The sequence below is a fragment of the Agelaius tricolor genome, unplaced genomic scaffold (genome assembly GCF_023055355.1).
Source record: "Agelaius tricolor isolate 1412-34295 unplaced genomic scaffold, bAgeTri1.0.p SCAF_2, whole genome shotgun sequence".
Lineage (NCBI taxonomy): Eukaryota > Metazoa > Chordata > Aves > Passeriformes > Icteridae > Agelaius > Agelaius tricolor.
The window spans coordinates 13768913-13794376 of record NW_027269262.1 but is presented as its reverse complement, the minus strand read 5'-3'; the positions used below and the strand labels follow the sequence as shown (position 1 = coordinate 13794376).

At 43.3% G+C, this 25464-nt stretch overlaps 1 protein-coding gene across 4 annotated transcripts in view; it reads right to left on the bottom strand.

The window, feature by feature from the left end:
• Positions 1 to 1736: 1736 nt before the first annotated feature.
• PIGN (phosphatidylinositol glycan anchor biosynthesis class N) overlaps positions 1737 to 25464 on the bottom strand; it is a 116918-nt gene continuing 93190 nt past the window's right edge. For 3 of the 4 annotated variants that reach the window (XM_071453503.1, XM_071453515.1, XM_071453524.1), the window contains 2 exons: positions 17691 to 17860; positions 1737 to 16242 (listed from right to left, as the gene is read on the bottom strand). In XM_071453503.1, coding sequence (XP_071309604.1) covers positions 17737 to 17860 — 124 coding nt within the window. In that variant the 3' untranslated portion in view covers positions 1737 to 16242; positions 17691 to 17736. Of the gene's footprint in view, positions 16243 to 17690; positions 17861 to 25464 lie in introns of those variants that run through there. The other variant, XR_011683558.1, reaches the window with a different exon arrangement.

Sequence of the window (25464 nt, the reverse complement as noted above, 5' to 3'; positions counted from 1 at the left end):
CCCCACTCTTTGTTAGGTGACAACCTATGCCTAGGGCCCTGGCAAAGATTATTAACTTTACCATTTAGTTGGCTTCCTGACAGAGATTTTTAATCCTGTGAATTACTTTTAAGAGGGCTACATCAAGAATTTCAGAGCTGCTTTATTATCTATGAATCAAGCCTTGGCTGCACATTCAGAACATCATCCCTACTTGAGAAGAGCAAACATATGTATGTATGGGGATATAACAAATGAGTCTTTCAGACCCATCTTGACAATGAAGTTCATGGATTTACATCCATTCTAAAGATGCAATAGAAAAAGGACAGAAGGTCACAAGTTTCTTTCCAATATAAAGCCTGAATTTAGCCCTAGCACAGCTTTGCTCTATGGAACCGTGAGCCTGAAATTTACCAGACATCATCAAGTGACAGAGGGTATTTTTTCAGGAAAAGGAAAATTAACTGGAGATTTGTTTTTTCAAATATGGCTCAGCAAACAGTTACCTTCTGTTGAGACTCTGACTCCTGCACTGAACCAGTAACATTTCTGCACAGAAACTTTTCATCACAAAAATTTAAATATAGAAACCAGGCAAAGAAGAGCTACTTTTCAAGATAGAAATCACTTTTCAGCAAAACATTTCCTCTTTGGCCTTGGCTTTCACTTAAAAGTGCTTTACCAAGCTACCTTTTAAATAATCATAGCATGAACTCTGAAAAGCCTGGCCTTATGGGGAAGGGCAAGGCTCTCCATCAGATTTTCTTTATCCATCCATAGGGTCACATCCATAGGACTATTAGACAAGTGCTGCAGAAACCTTTGGGGATGTGGAAGAGAGGAAGGTGCAGACCAGATGTGCATCCTCACACCCATCTGTGCATAAAGCTCATGGAGAAATAGCTTGGCAAGTACAGCAAGCTCCTTCCTGCTCAGAAGAGCCCATGCCCTCTCCTTGATGGTGTCAAAACCCCCTTGTCTTGGCAGGGAAGCACTGAGCACACCAGGGCTGCAGAAATCTCTCCTCAAGGCCATCAGCCAGGCACTGGAGGTCCCTCAATTCCATGGGCTTGCATCTGCCACAGACACTGATGTAGAAAATGGCTGCAAAAGCAGCAACATGCTGCCAAAAGGGGGAGAGCAACAGGTATGGGATTTGCCCTTCATGGGCTATGGGCATTCCAGCATCTCTTCTGCAGCTCATCGGGCTGGGAGTCCCAAAAAACCTAATAAACTGGGAGCCAGACATTCACCATGTTGGGAAGCACATCCTCAGATCACCGTTTGGTCACGTTTATACATTTAGGCTGTATGCAAATCTCGTGGCGAGCTATCAATTATAAATCCTCAAAGGCTTTTGCACTGTTATAAATGATACAGCATGAGAAATGTTAGAGCCGCGGCACAAGTGTTTTCCGAAGCAAAGGCATACAGCCCGGAGCCAGGAATGAGGTAATTACTTGTACAATAGAAATGTAAATTCAGTAACCTGAAGCGGGGGTGGGGGAACACAGAAGCGATACAAGTCCTTACAGAGCCAGGTCCCAGGGGTAAGTCTCAGGCACCAAGAGGCAAGCAGACAGAAGGAAGAGAAAGTTTTTTTATGAAGGAATACGGCAATCAGAACAGTCGGCTATAAAATCAGAGGAAGAGGTAACAGAATATCCCAGCCCCAATAGCAGCAGATAATGAACTACTCTAAAAAGCTAGCTGGTTGAGGGAATAGCCAGAAAAAATAAACACTTAAAGCTAAGTAAAATATTAATAATTCCTTTATTTTATTAACTTTATTCGAGTATCACATACCCTCAGGCCTAAGTAAACACCCTTTATCGTTCAGTCTCATCTACTGAAAATGCTGACTGTCAAGAAACATAAAACACAGGGTTTCCAATCCTTCTGGGGTGGAATCAGAGGATTAGTATGCTTTAACAACAAACAACAGCCAAATTAAAAAAAACCCCTAAAACATTACCGCGATATCACAAATTTCCCCAGAGAGGAGGAAAGCTCCTTCAAGAGCAGCTGGGCAAGGGAGCCCCTCTGATGTTCAGAAGGGGGTGGGAAGGACCCTGGGCACAAAGGGTGTGCAGCACAGATCCAGGAGCAGTGCTGGAAGCCTCTCTGCCTCGGGATAAAAGCCACATACCAAACCCCCATACAGAAGGAGCTCAGGACACCTACCTGAAGGAGCCTGAGGCAGGAGGAAGACCACTGGAACCATCAGGAAGACCCCAGCAATCCCACCTCTTCGGCTCTTATTTCCTAGCTGCTTCCCATCATTCTCCAGCCCCTCTGTCTAAATAAGTCAGCTGAAATGCATAGCCCAGGGGCACAGCTGTTCAAATGGAGAGGGATAAACCAGCTGTGTTTTGGCCAGACCTGATTGAAACCCCAGTCCTACAGTCAGCAGTGCACTGGCAGTTAAAGCTCATCAGCTGGTGAAAATCAGCTCCACATGCCCACCATAGGTGCAACTGTAGGAATTTGCATCCTGCAAGGCTCTGTTGAATGCATCCTGGCTTCCTTTTCAGTGTCAAAAATAAAGCTTGCTATTTGCTGAGGTTTGGGATAGGGGGTGGGGACATGACAGTAAGATCCTGAAATGTTTAAATAAATGGAGGCAGCAGTGTTTTGAAGTACTGCTTGTTCCTCTCGAGGCTTTGTCCAAAAAAAAAGAAAAAAAAAAGTATTTAAAAAAAAAAGTGTGGCCTTGTGACTTTTTTATAAAACCCTGCTGCATCAGAAAGTTTGAAATATAAACAGCTGCTTTTACTGACTACATCAGTGCAGCTGGGCTGCCTAATCCTTGGGTAGCAGTGCTTATAAATACTGCTCAGACAGGCAGGTTAGATCAGATTTTCCCATGAGCTCACCCAGGATGGTTGGCTCTTCATGGGCAGGCGCTGTTATCTCTTTTAGCAGCCAGCGTTTTAACAGCCGGCTTTTGAAAGGCAGCCACAGTTTTCAAAGAGTCAGTCCTGGGGAGGAGGAGAAGGAGGTGGCAGAGGAGAGTATCTTTCATCACAAACCTGACACAGGAGAAGCTGCGCCTGGATTGATGCCAGGGGAGAATGTATCACTCACTGTCAGGCAGAGCCAGGCCATTTCCAACAGGCAGCGACCAAGCTGCTGCACAGCCCTGGGCTCTTCCTCGTGGGCACGGGCCTGTTGAGACCCAAGTGCCCCTGGAACACTGGAACCTGGTTTTGCCCAGGGGGTAAAGTGTAGCAACAAAGGATATGGAGCTAACCTCCTCTCTCTGCATTCCTGAGAGCATCCCAGCACCCTGGTAACTCAAGGGATGGGGTCTTCCCACTGCAACTCCTCACCCTAGAAATACCACTGGGGGAGGACAGAGAGATGAAATGTGGGTATTTCAATGAGGATTGTTCACCTTATCATACAAGCTGGGCTTTTTAACATCAAAGGGCAGCAATGCTTCCAGTTGGACCTCCTGGCACTGTGGTTCCTGCCCCTCAGGGGTATTTATCCCAGTGGCATGGTCACCTCCATGAAGGGAGACACACCCTTAGCTAGAGGAAAGCATCTTGCAAAGAAAGGATTTACTGAAATAGAAACAATAGAATGAAGTAGAAACAATAAAATGAAGATGCATTATCAGTAGAGTTTAAATTGTAGGAGGATGACTAATCAGATCCCAGCTTTGGATGGCCTGTGCGGCCTGTGCCTGGCAAGAAAACGTTAACCCAAACCTCCTCAGCCAAGACACGCAGAAAATCACCTTCAGTTCTGCTGCCTTCTTTGAGCTGATCACTACAGAGGTGCTTCAGAACAGCAAATGCAGGGCTGCAGCCCCAGAGAGAAAGGAATCCATCAGGAGTGAAGGGGGGGCAGTCCCACAAGAAGAGCAGATTGAGGGGTGTTTTGAGGAGCACAGGCAAGGCCGGGCGATGCCTGAGCCGCCTCAGCGCTCGCCCTGCACAGGCCTCAGTCAGGCTCAGGCACTGCAAGAGCCGCCACAGCTGCGGGGCAGGAGCTGCCCTTCCTGTCAAAAGCCATTCCTGGAAATCTTGCTCTGGGCATTTGGCTGATGTGTCAGGAGAGCCCCGAGGAGACCACGGAGGTGACATTATTGCTGCCACAGAAGAAAAGTGCAGATAATGAAAACCGTGGCTGTGTCAACAGCACTGCTGAGGAAAGGCTTTTTCCTCTCTATGTTTCTATTTCTTGAAAAAGAGAAGCAAATCTCCAAGTGCTGGCAAAAGAAAAAGTGTTTTTATGGGAGTCCACTGAAAAATGCAGCCAACATGAAGCCACTTGAGCTTGCTGGCTCCACTAGAGTTAAACCCAATGCATCCCTCAGTGAATGTTCCTGGGCAAAAGGGCTTTTACCCACATTTCCTTGTCTGTCCTTATACTGATGCCTGTGGTGCCATCCCAGCTGAAAAATAGATGTTGAAAAAAGCCACTACATCTGCATGTGCACACAGGAGGGGCATAATAGCTCCCTCATGAGGGTCTGAGCTCCAGCCACAGACAGCCCAGCACAGGAGACTTGCACCCAGCAACCCCACAGGGCACAGAAGCTCCCTTTCTTTCCTGAACACTGTCAAGGCTGAGAAAAAAAAGCCAAAGCTCAGGTCTTCATAGCCCCCTTCCAAGTTCAAGGAAGTCAGTAGTGAACAGTGGGACAGGGTTAGTTTTGGCCCATTTGGATCACAAAGTGCAGAGGCAAAAACTTCAGAGGCCCAAAAAAGGGTGATCCACCTAAATGATTTCTGCCAGAGGGCATGAGTTGACTTTAATTTCCAATTGGCAAGGGCTGCAATAAGGGAGGGGAGAGAAGGATGGTCATTAGGAGGCCAGAGTTATTAGCCTGTGTCCTCAGGAATAAAGACTTCATCCTTCTCTGCCTCTCTCTCTCAGCCAATTTCAGCTGAATTCAAAGGAGTCTCAGAGGTATAAGTCTCAAAAACAATTTAACTTCCACATGACTGATGAGACATAGGAGTCTGGGAGAATAAGAGGTCCCAGGGAAAAGCACATGGCCAAGACTGGGCAGTGGGTCAGCAATGCCATTTGTCTGGATGGCCCCACCTGGACACTTGAGGAACATGGCCAGGCAGCCAGGGGAAGGGAGCACAGGCACAGTCTTCCCAGGGTCCACCAGGTCTTCTGCTCACGGGACATAACTTCAAACAATAGAGGATATTGCTGGGGAGAGGAAACAATTTCAAAGCCATTTTCTGTGACTGCTTTCTTTGACAAGGCATTTCCATGCTTTAGATAGAGACTCAACATCAAATTCCTTGGCTGCAGTTTGAAGGAATATTATCTAGGTTGGAAACAATCTCTCTGTTTTCAGAGGCGATGGGGATTTGTCCTGTATGCTGCACGAACACACCATTTCCAGCACAGGGTTACACACATTCCTGCAGCAAGATCCAGTCAGGGCTGTAGGCTTCATGCAGCAATATCTGGCAGCTGATCACACTTATCCTTTGAGCATTAAAATTAATTAATGAAAAACTGAGAGTAAGCTAATCACTTTCAGTTATAATGGTTTCATATGATATCAGGATGAATACCTATCAGTTCGATGAGATTACAAGCAAAAAGTGGAGAAGAGATGAAAAATTCCTTCAATTTTGCTTGTGTATCACAAAGCAAAAAAAAAAAAAACCAAACAAAACAAACAGATGCAATCTCTTCTTTCACAGCCCCATTATACAGACTCCTGGAAAGAAAATACCCAGCCCTACAAGGATCTCCATTAAAAGACAGATTCAGTTCCCGTCACTTCTGACATGGAAGTGCATGCAGAAGTAATGAAGGTTTGCTTTGCTTACGGTTCTCTGTGCATAGCTGCTGGTAATTGTTCTTACTGAGAAGCGAGGCATTCTTCTTTGTGGAAAAAAATCAATAAATATTTAATTCATAAATGCAAGAGAGGTGATGAGCAAAATATACAACTAATAAAGATAAATGGCTTTCGTACCCATGAAGAAGTCTCATAAAGAGTCAGTGGAAAAAGTGTCCCTGCTGAGCAAAGAGAACAAAATAAATGGGAGATTATATACTGCAAACACAGCATTGAATTAAAAAAAAAAAACAACAAAAACAAACAAAAAGAACAAAAACCAAAAACCCCCAAAACACAAGAGAAAACAACATTAATGCATCATTAATGCTGAGTGTTTAAATCTACAGAAACCAGCACAACATAAAGGAAGATTCCTGAGGCAACATTAATTGGGACTTATTGTGGGCTCTGTTATTGATAATTACATATATTCAACTGCATAAACAAATTGCCAAATCTGTATACAACTGGAATGCAAATAAGGGATGTGCAGTCATGTGGTTTCTCCTACACTATAAGACCCAGCAGGCAACATGTGCAGCAGGAACACTTTATGGGTCACTACAGATGCACACACATGTATATCTGTTCCATGGACCAGCACAAGGCAAAAAGTCCACCCACAGTACCTTACACGTCAGTTATTTTTGTTTGTTTATTTATTTGCAGGCAAGTTAAAGATGGGGCTAACAATGCATTCTTTTAGTGCTTGCATAATTTAATTTGTTTCATCTGTTGTATCTGAAAATGCTGAGACACGACAAGAATGTAACACTCCCTAAGTGGTAAAGTACTTCTATTTAGTCATTTCAATGGCCAAATGAAAACTTTGTGTTATTTCATGTCCCATACTGCCAGTAAAACCACAGCTGAGCTAACATGCTCCAATCCCTATGCCTGTTTTCCAAAGCACAACATCCTGGGGACATATTCTCTAAATTCCCTGCAAAGGCTTTGGAACCACACAAATGCAGCCCAGAGAAGGAGCCTCATCCATCAGCAAGGCCAGGGTCTGTCTTGGATCCAGCAATAACATTGTACCTTATCGGCACCAGGCAGTCACAACTTGGCAAATGGCACTCACATTGATGCTGGAGGGGGTATTATTTGCATCACTGATATTCCCAGAAACCCCAACAGAGATCAGATTCCTGCTGCAAGTACAAAGGAAATTGCCCTTCATGTCCAGGTAGGCTATTAACCTTTCGGAGAAGGGATTAAGTGTGAGTGGGTCATCCTTTCAAACAATTCCCATTTCACAGGGGAAGAACTGACCCTTCTACTGAATGCTGTGGATTGAAGTGGGAATTTTTGTGTCCTGACAGTTTGTTAAAAATTAAATCAAGCTCAAAAAAGTGATCCCAGACACTTTATCAAGGTACCCAAAGTTGCACACTGCGACAGAACCCAGAGGTGCCACTCTTCCCCACTGGCATTTCCCATGAATAGCCAGTCCCTCCCCACCTTTTGTGCCTCCTCTTTAATCAGAGAAAAATAATGGAAGTGCTCATGCAGTGTTGCATCCTCTCTCTACTTTTGCTTTCAGGCTCCCCAGCATCTGATCATGGGGTGAAACAGACAGGGGGGACATTCTGCTTAGATGATTTAACCAATCTCATGCAAATGTACTCGGCAGTCACGGTACCCATTGTGTTTTCACCTACATAATGGCCAAGACAGCTGAATATAGCTTTTTCCAAGGATAATAGCATTTTTATGCATTATTCCTTAAAGCTTTTTGTGCTCACACACTGAAAAACAGCTCCAGCTGAGGAATAGCTGAAGTCAATATACTCAGTCTCTGTCCAGGTAATTATGTATCCTCCTCCCATGCTAGGTTAAGCAAATATGATAATGATAGGACATCATTAACATGTCTATTTCCCCTCCCCCTTTTCTTACTTTCAGCACATGCAATGGAAAACCACAGTTAAACATTTATTATCATGTATTTTCTGACATATATTGCCTACTTTTCCTGCATCTGAGAAACGGGAAGGATTTTGCAGGCAAGACAAAACACAAAAGAACTGGTTTAAACCAGAAAACAATACACTTACCTCTCCTGAATTTATGTGATTTACTGATTTCTTAATTGTCTGAGTGCAGAAGGACAAAAATCCTCCCCCAAAATATACATTATATGTGTGTGTGTATATATATATATTTGTAGTTTCCTTTAGTAATGGAAGCAAAGCCACTCAATAATGGTAATGCAAGAGTTGTCAGCTCCTCTTCCACATCCCTCACCAATTCTCGGGTTAATTTGCCTGATAAAACTCAGGAAGGTATATTGACGTGATAAAATCCACCTCAATATACCTTCCTTCCCAAGAAACCAGGATTGGCCATGAAAACCAATGTTAGTGGTTTTTTCCCCTCTTCAGTTCTGACCAGGTGTTGCTCCTGCCCACACTTTGTGCATTGACCAATGCACAAAGACTTTTGAGTAAAGACTGGGATTTCAAATCTGACACCAAGGGAGCTGGAGGATTTGCTGGAGGGAGTGGGGTGGGTTGAATATGAGAAGACAATCAGCTCACAGCCACCTGAAGCATTACCTGGAAAAGCTGTAGCAACGTGGCACCTGCAATAACATTCTGGAAAGTCACAACTTCTGTATAGGTCCAACACATTAAACCCAGCTGTAAAAAAGGAATGATAGCAGACTTACAAAAAATTTAAGTACTTGAATTTTGTAACAACCAGCCTTTAACTTATGCTCCTGAGAGAGCACTTTGACTGTTGATCTATCTACAACTGACCTTTCAATCCATTGGCTTCCACAGGCTTTAGGAAATTCCTGTGGATTTTGACAGCTGTTGGCTTATATCCAAGGTCCATGCCTTCAGAAGCATGAAACCCATTTTGATGCTTTAAACAGATATGGAGAAAGCTCCAGCCCCCCCCACTCTCTGATACAAAAATGTGACTGCTTTCATTGTAGGTGTGTCTCATGCTGTTTGATCATTGTTCAGCATCTTTCAAGTTAGCTCCATTAGGAGGAGAAATTGCTGAGGGATTCAGGTAATTTGATGCAAACCTGTTGATTTTGAAAAGAAAAAAGAAATACAAAAAGCCTTGAAGACAGTCTGAATCAAATCAGAGGTAATTTATAATTTTCTAATCTGCACTCATATTTGTTGTGAGAATTTGCAGCCATTCTCTCCAAATTGTATTTCCAACTTTTTTTTTTCTGTCTCCAGGACTTGTCTAGATCCTATTTTCACCACCTGTTTCCTGGCTATTCAGGCTGGCAACACACTCCAGTAACAGTATCTTATTGCTTAGATCTTAATTTGAGCCCTGGAAAAATATTTTCACCTTTTTCTGATTCTTGTTAATTATCCAGAGCCTATGTTTTGGGCATTGAATCCATTCATATTTATTCCAGAAAAGGAGATTATCATCTTCATTCTTGTCTCCTGAATGAAAGACACCATCACACTGACACGCTTTAATTAAGTTCCACCCAACCACCAAGAACTTCAGACATGGTTTAAGAGATAAATATATATCATCAGAGATAAAATAAATTTAAAAAAATTAATTATGGAGCCAAAAAGCTTCCCAAAATGGAAAGAACACACAACAGCAGCATGTATCACTTTGTGGTGACATAAAAGCCCACAAGGATTGAGTGAATGCCTGGTGAATGCACAGTAGCCACTGCTCCCAGGTATCTGCTGGAGGTGGGATGGGTAACTCGAGGAGCAAGTTACTTTGACAGCAGACAAAAGCCCAAATATTCTCATTTAGAAGAGATAAAAGGAGAAAGCAGTGGACTTCATTTGTAGTACTAATTTGGTAAATTTCACCCAGATGCATGGAAACATTCCTGAATTGTTACATGGAGACCAAAACCAGCTCCATCAGAATGACCCTCATCTGGGTCTTCAACTTTTGCTTAACACTTGTGCTTCAGAGCAGCTTCTTCATCCTCCACCTACAGGAACTTCCAAATACACTGTAAGAAAGTGGCTTGTAATGGAGCAAAATTACTAACAGGATTCTTGGTGGGTGCAAAATTAATGCTGGAGAAGAGTCTCAATTACTGGAAAATTAAAATACTGTTTGGAGGTTGGGGGTTTTGTTTTCTGGGAGTTTCTTGGGGATTTTTTTGGCCAAATCTCATTTTCAATTAAACCATTTACTGAAAGCAACATTTGGCCAAAGCAGAGCATGATTTTCACAGAACAGCAATGAAATATTTAGCATGTTTATGTTCCCAAAAATTAAAAACAAAGCAGAACAAAATGCACAAAACAAAACATTGTGCTGAAATGGGCAGACTAGATTAGTCTTCTGCTGCAATACCTCTGGTTTTGCCCTTTGTCTGAGAAATGCTAGGCAACAGATAATTCCCACTTCATCAATAGGAGCTGGGGATGCTCCATCTGTGCTGAGCTCTGATCTGTTTACAGACCTGCTTACAGCTGCCATCCCGATTTAAAAGCATTCTACGAGAAAGCTTTTCCTGTTTACAAGCTCGCTTAGCCAGACTCTGGTCCTCCTGGTCACTTAAGCACACATTTAACTAAAATGCAGGAGCAGATTCCCGAACTTAAGAGAGGTCCTGACACTGCGAGCAGGGCCAGGTTGTTTGAAGTTAAGCACATGCTTAAGTGCTCTGCTGGATTTTTGCCCAAGCTGCCAATCTTTTATAGTTAATCATTTATCACCCCGCTTACGTTCTGGTAGTTATGCTTCAGTGTGCAAGTATGTAAATTGCTTTCATAAAGCTCCACGCACTGAGCACAAATAATGCTTCCTCAGCCCTTTGCAGTTCTCCAGTCCTGTGACACCTCAGATATATCAAGCGACACTTAGAACTGGCAAGAAAGTAACTTCTCCCTTAATTAAACAGAATCATTACCGTGTTCGTCTTCTTAATGGTGAGGCACATTCACAGACTTGCAAAGTAAGCAAATAAATAATGCCAGTTAGCTCTAACCTGACAAGTATCACACATTTTGCCTCTAGAAGCATGTACACCAATTCATCTTCCTCCTCCACTCCCAGAGTGAGAAAGGGATCAAGCTGTCAAACCCATCGTAAGCATATCTGCATAACTTTGGCACAGATTAAGGTAAATCACTGCCTACAAGGGTATTTGCAATGCATCACAAGGTAATTTTCCCAAACACCAGTGACCATTTTAATTTTTCTTTCCCTCCTGAGGTTAATTGCTGTGAACTACACGGGAATGTCACCTCCACTTACCTGTGCTCTGTTGCTTTGTATTCAGAAAGCTCACAGCTGCCGTGATTTTTCACAAAGAATTAAAATTGCCACAAGGAGAGAAAACATAGTTACTGCCATTCAGTTCCAATATATTTATTGGAATGATAGGCAGCAATGGTGCCTCACTGAAACAGAGCTTTAAAACACAATTAGTTGCAGTTCTATAAATTGCAGAGCCAGTTATTCTGCGCTCCTGCCCGTGGGCCTTCCATGCACCCGCTAATGAAAAGGCTGCTTTTCCCCAGACGTCAGGTACTTTTGCAAGAAATGAGCAGCAGGAAGGGAAAATGACAGAGTCTGTTCCCTTGCTCTGTAGAGCACTTTTTTGTAAAAATTTATTCTCTGTCAAGCAAACTGCCTGAAAAAAACCCCTCAGTCAGCTACATTGTCTAAGAGGAAGCTTGAACACTACTCAGATTGAGTCATATTAAAACAAATTAATGCTGACAGCTGGTCTCACAATCATTACTTGAAAAAAAACTAAACCTCAAGCTTTAAGTGTAAATTAACAAAAAATCCAACTCTTAACAAACAAAGAAAGAAGCAGCAATCTAAGCAAATGGGCCCTCCTGTGATAGACCGGCTGCCACCATGACCCACTGAACAGGACAAAACTCGTCCCCTGAACTGTCCTGGGTTTGGGTCCTGGGACTGCAAAATGCTCCTAAGATTCTCCTGCAGAGTTGGGCTGGCAGATCTGGTCCTGGGCCAACAGGACACAGATTGCTGGAGAAGTAAAGGCAGGAGGGACCCTCCAGGGAAACCCTCATGATTGGGAAAAAGAAATCTCAGGCAGGGTTCACTGCATGGCTGTTCTGGGATTAGTGGGGAAGTGAAGCCCCAGGAAATTAGGAGCCTTAGACAAATTTAAGAAAGCTTATGTTCAGTTCAGGTCCTGGATGGAGATTTGGCCATCATCCTAAATACTAGAAGGTTTTCCTGCACTATGTAATTCTTTAAAAATTACATGCATGTTAACTTCTTTTGGTTGTAACCACCAGTTAATTACCAAGTTACATTACAGCAAGTAAGTTTGTAGCATTTTGAAGGAAATATACTGTTAAAGTAGGTTAGAAAAGACACAGAAAGATGCCACTTGTATGGAAAAATGCATGGTGGTGAAACAGATATTTTCCTTTCACAGTAGGTCAGATATAACAAACCCTTGATGGAAAATATCCACTCACTTCTGGAGATCTAGTGAGATGGAGACACAAATATCTGAGCAGCTAAATATAGTTCTGGATAGCAGTGCTTTGTACATTAAGTTCTAGTGTCTCTTAACTTAATATGGAAATTGATACAAAAATAAAATCACAGCATTTTCAGTCTCTCTCTGCTTGTGTGCTCACTGCAACTCAGGCCACCAAATTTCAGCCTCTGTTGAAATTACTTTGCAGTTTTTGTCTTGCACTGCCTCACATGCCAAGAAGGCAGAATAATGATGTCCATCACTAAAAGGCCACCTCTATTGAGATATATAAAGGTTACTCCACAGAAAGTCAATATGAGAACTGCTTTGAGAATGCCTTGTCCTTCAGCATTTCCACAAGAGTGATAAGCTAAGTTTAATTAGAGGAGTCCAGGTCTTGGTCAGAGGTTTCCCCAGCCCTAAATGCCAGTGGTTCACTTGTACAATGTTTGTTACTAGACATGTGACCTTTGGATCAGCCTGTGGTTGCTGAAGCTTGGAGCCAGGCTTGGGCAGGTACTACTGGAGCTGCAAACCCCTCGAGAAGGAAGAGGGGGCAGTGGGAACAGTGAAGAGCTGTGGTACTGACACGTGGCTTTCTCATATTTCTCCTACTTTCTCACTTTGAGGCAAAAACTTTGGACCCAGGTGTGATTGCTTTTGCAGTGATTTAAATTTAAATTCCCCAGGCCTGACTCTACATTACCCTGTCCCTCACTCAACCGCTGGCCTCAGCATTGGGTGTACAGGAGTTGGTGGCTGTACATTGGGTCACAGGACAATTCAGGTCAGGAAGGGCCTCCTTGCAGCAGAGGTGACACCCCAAGAGGGAGGGTGCAGATGGCAGGAAATTCAGAGCAGAAGTGGGCTCCATCCCTGGCCATGTTTCACTACAGTCACAGACAGCTGGGGGGAACTTGGTCTGGTGTTTTTTCTCCCCATTGCAGAGAAAGCACTGGATGATATCCAGCCATTATTAACAGGTTTGTCAGCAGTATTGACCTGGGCAAAAGGTAAACCTTTAAGTCAACTTCACCTTATGTAACATTAGAGGCATTTGCTCTTACAACTCACATGGAAAATAAAATGCAAACATAACAAGGTGTGTTGTCATTGCCTTTACATTATCCACCGTCAAAGTTAGAAAGTTATGCCAAGCATAAGTCAATAAATAAACAAACAATGAAAATATCAACAAGCTTGATTTCAAAGGTCATGGGAAGAGGGAGACTGCCATGTTTTCAGCCTTCTTCTTCCTCTTTTCAGTCCTCAAATGCTAAAATACTGTGCCCTGCCCTGGGGTGAGGAGGGAGATCTTGCAGGAAGCAGCTGGATTCAGAGCCTCTATAAGCAGATGAACTGGACTCAACACTTCACATCCTGACAAACATAACTAGTCCAAGAGAGGCCAGAGAGGACTGCAAATAATTTGGTGACTGCCAGCTGCTGTGATGGTCAGTCCCAGCTCACCACAAGCCCTGTCTCATGGATGGATAATCAGGACTGACCTGGGGCTGTACCACACAGCTGGCAGCTCTGCAAGCCAGGTTCCCAGACCTTCCCCAGCCACAGAAGCTCACCAGCAGCTTTCCAAAGACAACACACAGGAGAAGACAGTTTTCCACCTTCAGGCTGGATGAAGCCATGTGATGATGGAGAAGGGGGCATCTGGAGATGTCCCACCACTGTGACACACAGCACACCCCAGAGCAGGTGCAACACAAGTTCTTCTTTCCCTACCACAACTATTGCTCCCAAAAATATTATCTTCAGCTGGCTCCTGCTCACAGTGCCCCACATCTATCAGATGCAGAAGCATGGCACCCTCCACATTCTCATCCTTTTTGCCAAAGACATCTGGGTGAAGTATCCCCACCATTCCAAAGCCACGGGAAAAGGGTCTTCAGGGTTCACACAAACAATCTGGAGAAGTAACGAGCATTGCATCCTTACAAATGAGCTGGGGTCGTAAGAGATGAAAAAACATTTGCATTGTGGCTTCTCCAAACCAGACACTGCAGTTTAAGGTTTGGGTGAGACCATAAATGTTCATTCATATCATTGTTCTCATTCAAAAATGTGAAGACTGTACCAGACTTACAACTAACAGGCACGGCATGCATTGAAATCGCCAGAGCTTGTAAAATCTGATTTACTCTGCGAGGGAGAAGGGGAAGTTATTTAGTTTGAGTCATAAGAGGTCTTGATACAATCTAGGCTTCATCATTTCTGCAAAAACAGCTCACTCCCTGGGCAGATATCAAAAGGCTGCTGTGTACAGCTTTGATAACAAAAAAGCAGAGAACAATTCCTAGTGCTGAAGATTATGAGACCTTTGTATCAGCTGCTCTTCAGTATAGTTTCTCTTGCATTACACCACCTGTCTTTTCCAGCCTGATGTTTTCATCCTCTGAAGCCTCACCTGCTCCAGTGTCAGAGTGTGCAGCTCTGCTGCAGGTGAAAGAAGGCAGGCAGAAGAGCTTGGGGTAAATTCTGCCTTCATGTCCTTCACGTGGTGCTGGAAGCCTCTGCTAGCTCAGAACCCCCTTCTGTCACCTGAATCCTGTCAGGACCCCATGAAGAGGGATGATGATGCTTGAAGACCCACAAGTAGAACAAAAGAAAGCTTAAACTCATCCAAACACAGAATTTTACTCCCTACCTTAGCTGCTGAGGTTGGGGAGGATGTTTTATTGCCGATGCCATTTGTTTCTGGTAAACACACATCTGTGGGAGGGAAGAATTGACTTTGTCACACACCCCATGGGGCTGTGTAAAGTAGCTGAGTGGGAGAATTTTTGACACCTCTCCATGCTGGAGTCAACCCAGAAGTGTGGGCCAAGACTCCGGCAAGAGCCTCCCCTGGGGAGACATGAGAATAGCACAGCCAATCCTGCCTCTCCATGAGAGCTGCTCTCCAGCACTCCTGTGGCCTCCGATAGAAACTGAATTCACAAATAGCACAGAGATGCAAGGAACTGGAGGGGGAAAGGGAAAGGGCAGCTGAGGTTGCTACCACCATGGCCCAACCAGAGCAAATGGCAAACAAGAACAAACCCCTGCAGAGCAGCACTGGGGACAAACAACACACATATTGCAAATTGCATATTGCATATTCCCCTGTGCTCATTGTCCCCTTTGTTCTCTAACAAGGAATGATGTAAGAAACAAAACTCACTTTGTAGAAAAAGGTGCTATGGAAACAGTAAGCAGAAAGAGTAACTGATGCAGGTTGTACTTTGCACATTCATTTCCACTCGCCTGCATACCACAGTACACAGATTATTCCTACCACCACAGATGAGCAGCACCAGATGCAGTGGGCTGAGATGCTGTTTAATTACCAGCCCCCTGTGGTAAAAAAAGGCGTTAGGCTCGAACTCCTCTGCATTCTCCCAGGGACCCTGCAGTGCCAGCAGTATCTACCTCCCAATAGGTAGGACACCCATTTGGTCTTGTCAAAAATAACAAGAAGTTTTGATGAGCTTGCAGAAGGTGTGACTTATGGGGTGGCAGCCATGTGAGTCCCACATTCCCAATTTTTCAGTCAATTACTTCACTCACATCAATACCAGCTGTTCAGCTGCTCCCATGAGTGAATTTGTTCTACAAACAGAAGTTCTGCAAAGCAGTCACTCCAGCAATGGAGACTGGGATGGTCAATGGCTTAGAGCTTTGTGTACTGAAGGGAAACACTGTGGCCAGAAGTCTTAAGACATCAGCTAGGGCACAGAAAGCTGAGGATGCAGTGAGTACCCACAATGACAGAGTATATGCTGTAGATACTTGTGGAGCGAGGCAAAGGCGAGGATAGCTCTCCACAGCAGACACTCACTGGATCCTGGAACAAGCGTGGCACATTCCCATGCCTATACACAGACTGTGCTGTAGTGGCAACTTTCCAGCTGCTCATGGCTGCTCCTTTCCCTGGCTGTAGGATACAACCACCAGCACCAGGCACGTGTCCACCTTTAGGTGTGTAGTCTGCAGGTACAGCCTGTAACAAATGCAAAATATCTGCTGTAACTGAGGCCAGCTGTGAGGCAACATGCCCAATAAGACCACTGGACCACCACCTAGTGGAAAAAATTACTCCCTTAACAGTACTCAGATACTCTCACAAGGTACTCTGAAGCTGCACTGATGACTGCAGGCCCGTGATGCCATTTTTTTTCTAGTACCTAAGAAGCAGATGGAGGCTTGTAACTGGTTTTTCCCAGCCAAACTTCCTGCAGAGGGATGACTAGTTTTCAGAATGTTAAGAGACATGTGACCATGGCCAAATGCCAGATGGCTGGAAAGAGCATTGGAGAAGCCCCCATGATGGATGTGTAGCCTTGGCTGCCAGGATCATGCACCATATGTATCAGCTCTTGAATAGAAAGGCCTGGCTGCCACTTGGGAGTGTGACACAGGGATATTACACAGCACAATTCTTAGTGATGCCATCATAGAATAGGCCAGAATGAACAACATTTTTTCTTTTTCTTGCTTCTCACTTGTAATCAGTAACCAAGGAATCTGCATTAGATTCATTGTGCAGCCATTACTGACGCTTACAGTAATGGAGCAGAATACAAGTGGAAAGAAAAACAAGGAAACAAAAAAAAAGCCTCCACATGGCTTCACTTTCTGAAAACCAGCAAATCCAGCTGCAGTTTCATGACCTCTTTGTGCTGATCTAACTCTGGGCTGCTATGGAAACAATCAGCCCTAACCTTCCTGCCCACCCTGTCATGAGCTGGCCCAGGGAATTTGACTGCTATTTAACCAGCTTCCTTTTCATTTGGATCATGAGTGTCATCCTGCTCAGCCTGCCCAAGCTCAGGAAGCAGCAGGAGAGCCCAGTCAGCAGCAGCAATTCACAGCAGGATGAGCTGAAAGACCTTGTCTTACAGCAACAGCCTCACAGCACACCAGCCTTAACCTGCCTCAAGATATGCTCACAGGCACGCTGGCAGGGCTGGCAAAAAGCACGGCCCATTTCGGAGATATTCCAACATGTGTGCCACATCAGGTACACACAAACCAGCCATCTGCCCAGACTGATTCCATCCATTCCTTAGTCTGGGAGCTGCTTATGCAAGACATGAAACTAAGCTAGAACTTTGCAGACTCCTAATGAGAGCATGTATAAACAAACAGCTGGCAGCCAAGTTATAACAACAAAAAAAAAAAAGAAAAACACCTCCCCAAAAAACACAACCCAAAAGACAGCTGCCTATGTATTTTAAAATAAGAATTTTGTTGCTGTTGTCATGTTCAAGAAATGTGTACACTTGAAGAATAATCAGAGGCTTTTTTTAATCCCATATTCCCACTGGTATCTAAATGGCAACCCCCAAATGCAAATTTCAGTCATGTGACAGCATTTAATCTGTATCAGCACAGCACTCCAATTGCTGGATGGGATTTTGGCACTCCAGTCCATTAACCCTTATTTACATTCCAGAGCTGGAGGTTGCTTCAGAGGAAGTCTGAGGATGCTTCTTCACATGGAATGGTGCTTATTCCTTCTGGGAAGTCCAAGTCTCCGTGTGGTTAACAGCTGGGCCAGTCCATTCATCACCATCATAAATATGGTCAGTGACATCACCAGCACATAGTGGCTGATGCTGTAAGGAAGAGACAGATAAAAAAAAGTGAGAGAAAAATACTAATTTGCAGAGTAAAGAAAAAAAACCCTGACATGAATAACCCTCTGAATATTTCTTTTTTTTTTTTCCATTTTAAGTAGGCCTAATTGTTCACCTAGGATGTAATTTCATATACACTGCTCTTAGAAGACAAGTAATTATAGCAGTCCTGTCATGTAAAAACCCAAGTTATGACAAAATAAAGTGGTGGGGACAACAGAAAACACAACTGAACATGCACCAAGTGAGTAAAAGTACCAAGTGTACTTTTCATTCAAATGGATAATTCAGTATATGTGAGTGAAACAATTGCAAAACTTTCATTTGCTGTCAACTATAACACAGAATCTAGAGAGAACTTGCCATCCGGCAGACATTGCTTGGTAGTAAGACAACTCAGATATTTATGTCAGATGAAGTGAAATTTTCTAGAGAAAACACTATCCTAGTGACAAATAGCTTTAAGAAAAAAAAAAACAAAACAAACAAACAAAAAAAAAAAAAAAAAACACCAAAAAAACCACAAAAACCAAAACCCCACTACTTTGTCACTGAACATTGCTAAAATCTGTAGAATTCTGTGCTGTAGTAGCACATGCAAAGATATTAAAGAGATGAGTTCAAGAGTGGCTAATAAACACAATATGAAAATGCAGCTTCTGGGTTAGGATGTCCTGAAGCCACTAAAGCCATCTGAAATGATTAAAAGTCTGACAAGCAGTGAGCTTGTTCTCCACTTGCTCAAATTCTGTTACCTGAGGTTCACTGGTGTTACAGATGGGCTATTTAGGGTCAGACTAAGATTCAGTCCAGGACATTCAGCATTCTGTGTTCAATGGGTTCAAGGTCCATTTGGAATTAAATCTGGCTAAGGATGTCAAGAATAACAAGAAGGGCTTCTTCAAAGACACCAATAACACCAGGAAAACTGCAGCAAATGTGGGTCTGCTACTGAATGGAGCAGGGACCTTTGCAACAGAGGCTGCAGAAAAGGCTGAGATACTGAATGCATTCTTTGTTTCAGCCTTCACTGCCAAGGCTATCTCTCAAGAACCCCTGACCCAGGAGATCGGGGGAAAATCTGGAGGAAGGTAGACTTTCCCTTCATGGGGGAGAATTGGATTACAGGCCATTCAGTCAAACCTGACATCCACATGTACAGGTGCCTCCTCGGCAAGTTCACTGATGGCACAAAGCTGGGAGGAGAGGCCGATACCCCAGAGGGCTGTGCAGCCCCTAAGGGACCTTGACAGGTTGGAGAGATGGGCAGCAAAGAACTGCCTGAGATTCAACAAAGGCAAATGCAGGGTCCTGCACCTGGGGAAGAATGACCCCAAGCACCATGAACAGGCTGGGGACTGACCTGCTGGAAAGCAGCTCTGTGGAGACAGACCTTGGTGTCCTGGTGGACAATGAGCTGTCCACGAGCCAGCAGTGCATCCTGTGGCCAAGAAGGCCAAAGGTATCCTGGGGTACATTAGAAGAGCATTGTGACCCAGCCCTTCTGCTCAGCCCTGATGAGGTACATCTGGAGAGCTGTGTCCAGTTCTGAGCTCCTCAGTACAAGAGAGACAAGGAGCTCCTGGAGCAGGTCCAGGGGAGGGCTAAGAAGATGATCAAGGGACTAAGAGACTGGAGCATCTCTTTTACAAGGAAAGGCTGAGAGAGCTGAGCCTGTTCAGTCTTGAGCAGAAACAAGTGAGAAGGGATCTCTTCAAGGTCTCTAAGTATCTGAAGGGAGGGTGGTCAGGAGGATGTATGCAGACTCCTCTTGGTGGTGCCAAGGAACAGAACAAGAGGCAATGAGCACAAACTGGAATACAGGCAGTTGCACCTCAACATGAGGAAGAACTTTACTGTGGAGGTCACTGAGCACCAGAACAGGCTGCCCAGAGAGGCTGTGGAGTCTCCTTCCCTGGAGAGCAGCCATCTGGGCACAATCCTGAGTAATGTGTTCTGGGGGACCCTGCTTGACCAGGGAGGTTGGACTAGGTGACCTCCAGTGGTCCCTTCCCACCTCAACCATTGTGTGATTCTGTAAGAACTGAATTGGGTACTGTTAATGTAAACCACTAGTCATTCAGAAACCAGAAATCTTCCAAAACCAGTGACATTTCAGGTTAGAGCTACAGAGGAAACACTGCTGCAACCATGTCCATTACGCATCCAGTGTAGCTTTGGTTTTTCTTGGGATTACTGAAGAAACTAGCAGTCTGACACAAGAGGTACCCATACCTCCTGATGCACCCATACCTATTATTCCAAAGTAGATGGCTCTTTAGGACAAACAGAGTAACTTTAGACTCGATGAAGTGTGAGTTTAGTCACAAAAAAGGATCGCAAGGAATGCTTGCTGGCTTAATAACCTGGAATTTCTGCCAGAGGACTCATTCAGTTTGAGAGTTTAGCCACAGAAGAGCAGTAAAGCTCATGATGCCGACACTATCAATCCTCACAACCCTGAGACTGTGACAACTCTGGCTCTAGTCTAACACAATTTAGACTTGTGAAGTGGAGAAGCACCATCTCTCCACAAAGCTGGGCTGCTAACCAGTGTGAAAGAATAAAAGTAATCCAAAAAGTTCTCCCACAACCAGGGTGCCAGAAACCAAAGGACCAAACATAGAGAACATGACAACAGACTTGATGCATGAAAAGGCTGAGATAAAAGCTGTAAGATTTTTCTGTTTCAGTTGAGTCTGACTAAAACACCTCACAAATGCCTTCCTCAAATGAATAGTTTTAAGAAATCAATTGGAAAAATCCACCATCATAAAAGGGCTCAGACCTCAATGAAGATAATGAGTGGCAGAGCAGCACGTCTACAAGGGCCAAGCTCCTGACCTGCTTCTGTGGGGAAGGTGTAAGAAGGGACACAGGGGGAGCATAAAGTCAAGCACAAAGCCTCCTGTCACCTGGGCAGTGCACTTTGGACTTCATAGTTCATAGCACATTTATAACAACAAAGATCAACTCCCTCAAGAGCTGCCCTTGAAAGATCACCTGGGTGTGTTACAACTTTGGTTTCAGTTCTCCATGGGAAAGGACACATTGACAGATGAAACTCAAACTCTTGCTGCAGTTATCTTCATGGCATAATGTGGCCTTGGGGACTGTACATTTACCACAGGTAGATAAGGTTGCTGGTTCCTAAGGGAACAGCCACTCTGGTAAACAGCTGGACACCTAGTGTCTCCTGCCTTACTGGTAACACTTCAGCTTTCCTTCTCACCTGGCACCAGAATTCTAGTTTTTCATGTAAGCAGCAAACACCACTTTCCTTGTAACCTTCAAAGAAAGCGTGAATGCAAAACCTGAAAATCACAAGCCAAGCGAAGACCCTGCCTTTATTCCAATAGATACCCCAAGAACATCACAAACCATGTATGGCCCTTAGACAGGCATCTGAGTTCCTGTGCACCCCCCAAAAGGAGCTCTTTCAGATATGATCAGGATTTGGCAGGGCATAGGGAGGGGCTTTCTCAAAGCTAAAAGGTCTCTTCAAACTCTCCTTAGCCCCCTGTCAGTTGAGGGACTGGATCCTCCATACTTTTGTAAAGAAGAGTGTTGCACACACTTCTCCCTTGCTATACTGCACATGTCTGCATAGTCATGCTCCTTTAATAAAATATCAGACATTCAAATATATATATAATGCCATAGGGCACAATAAAAACAATTTAAATCTGGTTGTCATGTTAATTACAAACAGCCAGCATCTCTGGGGCTCTCAGCAACTGGCACTGCACTGCCTGTGGGCAGCTCTGCCTGGTAAATTACTTCTTAGGCTGGGGTAATGCTGTATTTAAACAAAGAAAACCAGACTCTTACAGGTATATGCCACAACAGCAGTGTCAAATCTTGATCCCTATACAATTCAGAACCTGTACCCTTGACTGGATATGTAGTTACAGTGAAGGAGGTAATTGTCAAAACAAGCTTTCTGCATCAAAAGTCAAACCTGAGCTAATGAGAAGGAGTAGTAAGATTCTAGGCTCCAGGCAAATTAGATCCATGTGGAGGAAGAAGAGCCATTAAACAGATACGAGAGAAGAGCATAATGGGGCACAGTGGAGCAATGCTTACAAAGGATGAGATGGCAGAGGTAGCAGGTGTGGGGGATCATGGATGATCTATGGTAAGGTGGCACTGTTCAATGGAAAGGTGAGTGCCCATGTAGGGATCAATGTCAACAGGCAAAGCTGGTGGTAGGAAAATTTTTTAATCAGGGAGCAAGACACCTGTTTCAGTGGCAAGGAACCACAAGGAGAACATATGAGGTACTACCACCTCTTGGCTTTGTGACAGTGTATATTGGTGAGAAAAAAGAAGATGAGAAGAATCTAAGATATTAAAAAAATCAGGGGGATAAGCGGTGGGAATCAATCTTGCTCCAAAACTTGGCTTTCTCCCAAGACAGGCTAATTCCTAAGATGACAGACCTGATTAGAAGCTGGAAAGACAAGAAGATGGAGTAAGTCACCATAGCAATTAAAACAACTAGGAACAAAATAAGTAGAACAAAAACAACTTGTGCAAAGACTTGGACGAGCACTCTTCAGAAGAGTCCAGAGACATTATTTCTTTGTGACATGCTCTTTGAACTGCTCCCAAGCACACACTGAGACCCCAGATTTAGATTCTGAATTTTAAGTTTCCTGCTTTTCCAGCCAGGATGCCACACCTTCTCTCCTCAGTTTCACCAAAAACAAATCACAAAACTCTTGTTTTGACAGCTCAACCAAGAAGCCTCAGCACCCCAACCCCAAAATTGACTCCATTATTCCTAAAACCTAAAAGACCCCAGTTTTGTGCTTTATTTATGTCCCCTGACCTTTGAAACTGCAGAAGAGCAGTTAAGATAATATCTTTATCTTCCAGCAGCTATAAAGAGAAGGAATAGTACAGTATGTGTCTGTATAGAGCTATATAATAGCCATATAAAGAACCTTAAAGGTTTATCTTTACTATCAGGTTATACAACTATTTACAAAGTGCATGTACTGTAAAGATATAGTAGGCTTTAAAGGCTATTTCTCTCTCTTTCTGGAAATCTACAGAGATAGATAAACATGTTTTAAGCTGCAGAGAAATTATTTTAGTGACAAAGAAGCTGAAAAGCTAGCTATTCCATTTGGTTCTTATTCAAAAATAAAAGGACCTGTCAGAACAAAACTCTCATGATCATGTACTACACACTAATACATCAAAAACACTAGGAAAATTACATTATTATTTTTAAGAAATTTAGTGGTGTGTTCTTCTGGGTCATATGATGCAATTCAGGTTACCTCAAGGTATATAGGTAGAGGGCAAGGTTAAGCACACCGCAGAAGTTTATTTAAGCTGCTGCTTTGAGTTCTGCATTCCCTGCAGGACTATTATCCCATTATTATATCAAAACAATGAAAAGCACTCTCTGAAAGACAAGCTTACATTGATTTTGGCATCGCAATTAAGAAAAGGGGCTTTAAAACTTTCTAAGAAGCCATAAATATTTATGGTAATTGATAATTTACTGAGAGGAGGGAATCAGTGGTGCATTGATAATTTGCTGAATGTGGTAATACAGGGCTGTATGTTGTATCTGTTGCTGCTCAGCATTTCATTAATGCAGTAGAAGGATGGAAGAGGTAGAAATCTGCTTCCATTCAAAGACAACACTTATGTGACCTGGTGAACGCCACTGGGAGAATAAAGGCGTCATATTGTTTAGGCAAATGTGAGGCATGGTAAAATGTCATGTCATGTGGTTAAGGCATAACAGAACAGGATGCAAAAAGCCAGGAGTTAGGGTTGAAATTTTTAAAAATAGAAAATGTCAGTTCAGTAAACAAACCTTACTTTCAAACAATAAGATCCACTAGGAAAGAAAACATCAAGGTGAAAAAGCAGTGAAGGTCTTTTTATTGCAAGGGATGTAAAGCCAGCTCATCTACATGAAACTTGGCTGTTGGAAAAACCAAATATTGCCTAATGAGTCTCCTACTCAACTTGCATATTCTTAGTAAGAGAGAGAACATGCAGAACTTTTGAACATGGTAGTTAGAAAATCCATGGAAAGCCCATCACCACAAAACAGGATGAGTAAGGAAACACATATCAAAGCTTTACAAATGTGGCACATACACCACTGAGCTCTGAGAGACTTGAGAGGAATAAATCTCCACCAGGCAATTAAGCTGCTGGTTTTCTACCTCTGATTTCACTGATGTGCTAACCAGTAACATAACACAAATCCAGATATTTTTGCAGACACACACATACGTACTTCCTATCAGTGTGACAAGAAAAAAAGAAAAATATGAGAGCAGCTGTCCCTAAAGACTTGTCCGATTCTCAGGAAAGCTTTGGCAACATGGAAAATGTTGCCTGTTGTAAGACAGGATATTTTCAGACCTTGCAGTCAAAGCAGCAACAGACAACACTGCGATGAGAATGCCACAGAGCTGTCACTGCACTTGCAACAGGAGGACAGGAAAGAGCTATGTTAGTATCTCACTCCCACTGGTTTTGGGAATTACCCAAAACCCCTTGAAGTTCATCTTCCCTTTCAGGAACAAGCAAAAAAAAAAAAAAAAAAAAATCTTCTGCTGTTGCCTGCTAATTTTGCCACGCCTGAGGATCACACATTAGAAATCTGCTCAGAGGAGAAAGAGGAGAAAGTTCTGGTGCCAAAATAATGCTCATGCTAGATAAAGGAAGGACCACTTAGCTCCACACCTATGGCTTCACTTCCTTTCTTAAGCAACCTAATTGTTTTTCTTATGCACATATACACACCTACATATAAGACATATATAAAGAGACTACAATAAAATAACATAGGTGGTAGAGTCAAGCACTCAAAAGTCAAGTAATGATAGAGGTTGCCTGAACATTGAATATGAATTTCCATGTTAAAAATTAACCACAAATTACTCTTTCGAAAGGCCTTTTTCAGTGCTTTCTTCAGTGATCAAAACACACACACAGAGAGGCAGAATTAGTGGTGCATAATGAGCTCTCCTAAACTCTTCAGAATAAGGCAACCTTCCAGCTGAAATAGATCCAGCAATGCATTGCTGTTGTAAAGCTCTAGCTATGAAGACCAGGTATCAGAGAGGAAGCTTTTGGGTACTTGTAACAATTTATACTTTTGCTGCTAACTCCCTAATTAAAAAACTTCTTGCCCAACAGAACAGAAATTTTTGGAGGGCTTTAATATCCTTATTAATCTGCAGAGGAAATCAAACCAAAAGATGAAGCCCTCTGACTTACCATAAACTGACCACAGCAAGGAAGTGGGATGCTAAAGTGACATTTCACTGTTTGATCTAGACATACCTCTGCCCACTAGGAACCTCAGAAGGTAACAGTGAGCAGGAATTGGAGTTTCCAAAGAACACGTGTGCACACGCTGCTGGCAACAAAGGGGCTCACAAAAGCAAAGCCCAGAGCACACGTAGACTAAACAGAATATTAACAATGGGTCACTATGCAGCTTCTGTTTAAATAACAGTGTCAAGTGACCAGATTGGCTGGATTAGAAACAACACATTCCCTACTAAGCTTACTACAGCATTTTATCTATTTTCACAACT